We start from the raw sequence: 7952 nt of genomic DNA on the forward strand, positions 1-7952 counted from the left end.
TATATATATATTTCTTTTTTTTTTGAGAGAGAGGTTTTTGCTCTAGGGCACATGTGCTCACCAGACAGAGAGAGACAGAAAGCAAGAAATCACCCCCAAGGAGAGATGGCCACGCCGCAATCCCTTCTCCTCCATTCTCCTCTCGGGATCTTGGGCACGCACGCACAGGTGCCTGGCATGAGTTTTAGGCCGCCAGGTCCAGAACTTGAACTGTGATTGACTATGTGAGTCCAGCGATGCAACCATTACACCATCTGCTGGTCCCAACAAGACATAATATTCGACATTAAACATTTTCCCCCTCTCTAGCGGACAGGAACCCACTGGAATCTTTGCTGGGAACTGTGGAACATCAATTTGGTGCTCAAGGGGTAAGTTGATGCAACTAGTTTTCAGCACAGGTCAATAAAGGAAAAGACTTCTGCGCTTGTGATGGCATTTACTGCACGGGCCACTGTATTTGAAAGGCTATAGAGTGCTCTCAAGCTGATCTTTCGGGAGAGAATTAAACAAGTGAATCTTTGAGAATAAAGATTTTTAGAGGAGAGGTAGTGATCGTAAAATCAGGTGCTTTCTCTCTTACTAGAAACCAGCGGCATCTCTAAAAAGAGAACTTAACCAGGGTTCAGGATTTTATGTTGTAACAACACATTAAACATTTTCTTATTTGACTCTCACAATAACTATGTTATTACTACAGTGGATGTCACTGAGGGTCAGAAAATGAAATTACCTTCCCATTGTCAAAGTTCGACAGTGACAGAGCTGGAAGGTAAACTCCAAATCTTTCAAATCTCATGCACTTTCTGATATTTCTGTCACTCTCATTTTTCTTTTCTATAATCAGGAGATAAAAATCCAAAGAGTTGAGAGCTGTTTTAAAATGGAGAAGTCCATTCGACCTGCCATGTAGCTTGAGAGCACCTTTGTAGATATTCTTGTCCCACAGAGTGACTTAGTAATAAAGTCAGTGCCTAGAACTTCCCGAGCTGTAGCTGGGTGACAACATGCCCACCTCAGAGCGAGTGCTCGAAGCTTCCAGTGTGAGCCTCAGTTGATGTTCTGACTCTCCTGAGTTCTGTCTTTAAGGACCTCACCACAGAATGTGCCACCGCAAACAACCCCACAGCCATCACGCCTGACGAGTACTTCGATGAAGAGTTTGATTTGAAAGACAGGGACATAGGAAGGCCGAAAGAGCTGACAATTAGGACACAAAAGTAAGAGATTCAGCTGCCATTTTCAATGTAGGAATCGTTTCAGAAGATATGCTGTTTATGATGTTCTGTTTGATCATTCTCTGCTCCTTTCCTTTAAAAATTGTTTTTAAGTTACTTTATCTGATTAATGCTAACAATAGACTGCCTTTTTACTTTAAAAGGTCAACACTTATTACATATAAATTGTATCTCAACTATTCCTCTCTCCCTTTTTTTTTAAGAAAAAGGGAAGTTTAAGGAAAATATTTGTTTTTGTGAGACATAATTATTATGAGAATTTTTTTAAAAATTTGCTCTAAGGTATATCCTTGCAGAAGAGAGATGGGGGGGTTCAGGTGAGAAGGTACCTCTCCCCTCCCCATGGAAATGGGGAATTGCAGTATATTAATATGCAGTGGAAATTGTGCTCTTAGAATTTTGGGGCACACAGGCACTCATACCACATAGTTGGCCATGTAAGATCCAGCCACCTTAACTAACCACTATGCCACTGGTTGGGCCTTATATGGGAATTCTGATACTTTGTCATACTTAGTAGATGGTCTGTCCTGTTCACCCATTTCCAAGTAGAATATAGATTATATGTAAAAATTCCACATATTTTATATATATATATATATATATATATATATATATATATATATACACACACACACACACACACACAGTGAGTTTGAGCCACCAGGTCCGGGACTCGAACTGTGGTTGACTACATGAGAGTTCAGCGATGTAGCCATTACACCATCTGCTGGTCCCTAAGTTTTACAGTTTTAAGAAGGCATGTGTGCTCACCAGAGACAGAGAGAGAGAACTCCCCAGTTTGTAGCGGTCACACAGCAATTTCTTTTTTTTTTTTTTCTTTTTTTTTCCCCATTTCTCTATCCTGTCGGGATTTGGGACACACACACACATGCCCAGTGTGTTTTTCAAGTCACCGAAGCTGGGATTTGAACTGTGGTTGGCTACATGGGATCTGGCTTCCTTAACCACTAGGCCCCAGGGCTTGCCACATATACACATATTGTTGTTGCTGACTATGTATATAGTTGTTGCTGTTTGTCAAATAAAATGGTCTCCAGCAGCTATCAATTTCTTCATGCTTGTCAGGTGAAGCTGCTGCAGAGAGGGAGTAGTACAGGCCATTTCCCATGATTGCCAGCTTTCGGGGTAATCTCCCTCGTGGTTCTGATCCTTTAAGACATTTGAATTACGATAGCTGTGAGGAGAGGGACCAGCAGATGGTGTAATGGTTATGTCGCTGGACTTCCACATGGTCAACTGCAGTTTGAGTTCCAGACCCAGCGGCTTAAAACTCACACTGGACACGTGTGTGTGTGCCCAAGATCCAGAGAAGGGAATGGAGGAGAAGGGGTTGGAGCATGGCTGTCCTCCCTGGGGGGTAATTTCTTGCCTTCTGTCTCTGTCTCTCTGGCAAGCAAATGCTCCCTATAGCAAAAACTCTCTCAAAAAAAAAAAAAAGAAAAGAAAAAGCTAGCTGGGAAGAGTGGGAATTAAGGCTAGTGTGGTCTAGCCTACTACACAGCAGCACAATACTCTGCTCTCATCAGCTGGTGGAGATGGCCTCGCTCTTCTCTTGGTTGAATCTTGCAGGTTTAAAGCGATGCTGTGGATGTGTGAAGAGTTTCCCCTTTCTCTCGTGGAGCAGGTCATTCCCATCATTGACCTAATGGCTCGAACTAGCGCTCATTTTGCAAGACTGCGAGATTTCATCAAGTTGGAATTCCCACCTGGATTTCCTGTCAAAATAGGTACCATGCAACAAACCTCAGGAGCGCTCGTAGGTTCTGCCTGCTTTCCTGAGTGACAGAATGTGCATCAGGGAATTGGAGCACTTTAAGTACAAAGTAGCATGTGACAGAAATAACAAAGGAGGTCAAAATTACCCTTTGATTTAATTTGACTTAAAGAAGTTATTTATGGAGCCAGTAGGTGGTGTGGTGGTTAAGGGCACTGGACTCCCACATGGCCAACTGTGGTTCAAGTCCCGAACCTGACAGCTTGCTTTCTCACTTTCCCTCTCTCTCTCTCTCACTATGTCCCTCTCTGGTCAAATCAAAATAAATAAATAAAGTTAAATAAAATAATTCTTTTTTTGGGGAGAGGTTTTTTATTGCAATAGAGCGCGTGCGCTCACCAGACAGACAGAGAGAAACAGAGAGATAGAAAGCGAGAAATCACCCCTGCCCCAGAGGGGATGGCCACGCCGCAATCCCTTCTCCATTCTCCTCTTGGGATCTTGGGCATGCACGCACATGCGCCCGGCTGAGTTTAAGCCACCGGGTCCGGGACTCAAACCGCAGTCGACTACGTGGGAGTCCAGCGACATAGCCATTACGCTAACTGCTGGTCTCAATAAAATAATTCTTAAATAAGTTATTTATGTTATGAATCATGATCCAAGTCATGATTCTTGGTTCATCTTGCATATCAAAGGAGATTCCCAACTATCATTTCTATATATAGTTGGTGCTGACAGATGTAGAAAGGCATAAAGATATGATTGGTATTTTAAAAAATATTTATTTAATTTGTTATTCTTTTTTTTTTAATTTGTAATACTACATGTGCATTCACCAGAGAGAAGAGAGACAGAGACAGAAAGTGAGAAAGCAAGCTGCCAGGTCTGGGATTCAAACCTTGGTCAGCCATGTGGAAGGCCAGCACCTTAACCACTGCACCACCTGCTGGCCCGATATATTGGTGTTTTAATGTCAAACATTACTTAAATGAAACGTTAAATTAGATAATTATTTGAGGAAGACAATTGTCACTTTCGATACTTAACTGTATATAAAGGTCTGAATTAGTAGGCATAATGCTAGATATAATACATATTATTGTGAAGAATTTTAATTTTGGAAAGTTGTATATTCAAGACACTTAAATCTGGCTCTATCAGTTACTCACTGTAATCTAGAAGATATTTAACTCTGAATCTTAGTTTTCCCATGTGTATATTGGTGAAGGTTGTTACGAGAATTAAATGAAATTAATCTTTTTTTTTTCCTATTTTTTTTAAGAGAGATTTTTGCTATAGGGCACATGTACTCACTGGAGACAGAGAGACAGAAAGTGAGAAATCACCCCCCAGTGGGGATGGCCATGCTGCAATCCCTTCTGTTCTATTCTCCTCTTGGGATTTTGGGCATGCATGTACATGTACCCAGCATGAGTTTTAAGCTGCTAGGTCCAGGACTCAAACCATGGTCAACTACGTGGGAGCCCAGCAATGTAACCACTGTGCCATCTGTTGGTCCAAATAAGATCAACTTTATAAAAAAATATTTGTTATGGTACTAGCATAGTAAACACTCATTAAATGATTATTATTTTTAAATAAATATGATTTAATTTTATTTATTACTATTTTTTAAAATTTGCTATAGGGCACATGTGCTCACCAGAGAGAGATAAGAGGGAGAGGGAAAGTGAGAAAGCAAGCTACCAGGTCTAGGACTTGGACTGCAATTGGCCATGTGAGAGTCCAGGACCTTAACTGCCATGCCACCTTCTAGCCCAATGATAACTATTATTATTCTCAGGTAAGTTCATTTATAAGAACTTTTTATTTTCTTAGAAATACCCTTGTTTCATGTCTTAAATGCACGGATTACCTTTGGAAATGTTAACGGCTGTAGCACTGCTGAAGAAACTTTATCTTCAAATGTAGAAGGGACCGAGGCTGATTCAGGTAAAATAAAAAGTTGTTTTGTGATATTTTTGAAAAAAAAATTCATATATTCAGTCATTATATCAACTATGTAGGTTAAAATTGGAGTATCTTATGAAGTAGCTCTCTGATGGATGAAAAACAATTTTAGACTTAGATTAAGTGAAAAAACAACTTGTAGAATATATACATTTCCATTGTTAAAAATATCACATGTTCTTTTTTTAATTTTGGAGAGGTTTTTGCTATAGGGCACATGCGCTTGCCAGAAAGACAGAGACAGAGAGATAGAAAGTTAAAAATCACGCCCCGGGGGGATGGCCACACCACAATCCCTTCTCTTCCATTCTCCTCTTGGGATCTTGGGCACGCATGCACACGTGCCCGGCGTGAGTTTAAGCCACCGGATCTGGAACTCAAACCACAGTCAACTACATGAGAGTTCAGCGACATAGCCATTACGCTAACTGCTGGTCCCAAAAAGATCACATGTTCTTAAAAACCAACTTTACTGAGGTGCAATGTACATACAGTAAAATGTTCCCATTTTAAATGTGACAATTCCATAATTTCGAAAAATATAAACATCTGTCTACTACCACAATCAAGATGGAATTTCTATCTTAGATGTCCCTAAAATTCCTCATGCTCCTTTGTAATTAATTCATATTTTTGGATGCTATTGTGAGTAGATTTATTTTGTTAATTTTATTTTCCATATATATATATAAATATAATGGATTTTTATATATTTTATATACTGCATATTTTACTTGTATCTTTTAATATTATTGAATTCACTTTGACTTCTGGTAGCTTTTTGTAGATTCTTTAGAATTTCTTACATAGAAGGGGACTTCAAAAAGTTTTTTGAAAAGTGGAATTAAAGTATAACCTTATTTTGGTGGAAAAAAATTTTGTAATCTATGCAATTTTTTTCAGTGTGCTTTTTCCATGAACTTTTTAAGACTGCCCATGTGATCATGTGTCTGTGAATAAAGACCATTTTACTTCTTTCTTTTCAATCTTTAAGCCTTTTATTTATTTTTTTCTTGTCTTATTACGCTGGCTAGTATGTCCACTACAATGTGGAATACAAATGGTAAGAATGGATGTCCTTACCTTGTTCCTGATTTTAAGGGAGGAAGGTTTGATTCATCGTTAAGTGTGATGTTAGCTATAGGTTTTTTTAGATAACTTATATTAAGTTGAGAGAATTCTTCAATTATATTTCTAGTTGGCTGAGTGTTTTTACCATTATTAAGTATTGATTTTTGTCAAATGCTTTTTCTGCAACTATTGAGATGATCATGTGGTTTTTCTCCATTAGTTTACCAACATGATGAATTAAAAGATAACTTTAAAAAAAAAAAAGAAGTTTTGCATAGGGTGCATGTGCTCACCAGTGAGAGAGAGACAGCAACAGTAAGAGGGGAAGCAAGAAATCACCCCCCAGGGGAGATGGCCACGCAGCACCCCTTCTCCTCCAATCTCTTTCTGGGATCTTGGACATGCAAGCACATGCAGCCCATGTAATTTTCAAGCCACTGAGTCTGGGACTCAAATGACAGTTGGCCATGTGGTAGTCCAACAACATAACTACTATGCCATGTGCTGACCCAAAAGATAGTATTTTAATGTATATAAATTAAAACTTCAAATTTAAAAATGAACTTAATAATATACGACTTTATACTCCCATGTGGCTATAAAGTTGAGTAATATTATTTATTCATGAGGTTTTACAGCAAAAGAAACTCTTGGCAGCAAATAAGTAGGTATAACTTCCTCAAAAACCATTTGTGATTACTTAGTAAATCAAAGATATGTACACATTATGACATAGCATTTCCTAGTTGTGTACGCTAGGGAAACATGCATATGAGCATCTGGAGATCCCAGTAATGATAGATAGCAATATTGTTCGTATAGCAAAAATCTGTAAACTACCAAATGTCTTGAGACCGTAGAATGTGCCACTTGTGTGATAGTAATACAGTGGAATAACACAGTGAAAATAAAAATCTATAGCCAAGCTGGCCTCACAGCCTAATAGTTAAAGGAATTGGAACCCACAAAACCACTGTGGTTTAAACTTTGGCCCCTGCAGCTTGAAAACCAGACTTGGCATGTTTGCATGCCTGCCAAGAACCCCAACAGGATAGAGAGATGGAGAAGGGATTGTGGCATAACCATGCCTTCTGCACCTCTTCTCTCTCTGATAAGCGCAGTTGCCATCTAGCAATTTAAAAAACAAAACAAAAAACCCTAGAAAAAGTTATAGCCATGTGCATCAAAACTGGTGGATCTCCACAACATAATGTTTGATGGAAAAAAATCCAATTTAAAGAATAAATTCCATATGATTCCATTTATGTCAAGTTTAAAACTGGGCTAAAATAAGCTCTTGAGATTGTATACCTGTGACAAAACTCCAGAGAAGAGCTAGGCAGTGAAAACCACTATTCTGAATTATGTGTTTACCAGTGGAGAGGAGGAAAGCGATATTATTGTTTGTTTTTAATTTGCCAGAGATGCATGTACTCACTAGAGGGAAGGCAAGGTGTAAGGAAGAAACCCCTATGAGTAACAGTCATGCTGCAATCCCTTATCCTCCATTTCTCCCTACTTCTGGGATTTGGAACACACAAGCCCACGTGCTCAGCATATTTCTCAGGCTGATGGGTCTAGGACTCTAACCACATGGTTGGCCATGTAGAACCTGGCTCCTTTATCTACAGGCCATGGGCTGTCCCGGGACATTGTCAAGAAGAGGTGTATTTGGGTGTGCTATTGGTAGTGTTCTATGTCTTGGTCTAGGCATTTGTTTCACTATCATTTGTACTTTAGGTGTTAAGATTTTAAGTGTTAAGATATTTATGTATTAAGATATTCATTTATATGTTTACCATATTTCATAAAAAAGGATAAAATACACTTACGTGGCTGTATGTACACACATATATTCTCACATTCCTGAAAGGATACACAAATGAACACTGGCTCCCTCTGGAATTTGGAAAGAGCAGAATGGGTGTAGG

At 39.1% G+C, this 7952-nt stretch overlaps 1 protein-coding gene and 1 pseudogene across 2 annotated transcripts in view; one reads left to right on the forward strand and one right to left on the reverse strand.

Annotated features, from left to right (window-relative positions):
- Nucleotides 1-7952, forward strand: part of ANKRD13A (ankyrin repeat domain 13A) — a gene marked incomplete at its 5' end in the record, with an annotated part of 42259 nt that overhangs the window by 27632 nt on the left and 6675 nt on the right. Inside the window, 4 exon segments of one of the 2 annotated variants that reach the window (XM_014587606.2) lie at nt 310-371; nt 1090-1220; nt 2832-2989; nt 4819-4932. In XM_014587606.2, coding sequence (XP_014443092.1) covers nt 310-371; nt 1090-1220; nt 2832-2989; nt 4819-4932 — 465 coding nt within the window. 2 annotated transcript variants of the gene reach the window in all.
- Nucleotides 1-7952, reverse strand: part of LOC102497372 (cell division control protein 42 homolog) — a 40267-nt pseudogene that overhangs the window by 19091 nt on the left and 13224 nt on the right.

This window comes from Tupaia chinensis, unplaced genomic scaffold, assembly GCF_000334495.1.
Source record: "Tupaia chinensis unplaced genomic scaffold, TupChi_1.0 Scaffold000226_1, whole genome shotgun sequence".
NCBI classification, from domain to species: domain Eukaryota; kingdom Metazoa; phylum Chordata; class Mammalia; order Scandentia; family Tupaiidae; genus Tupaia; species Tupaia belangeri.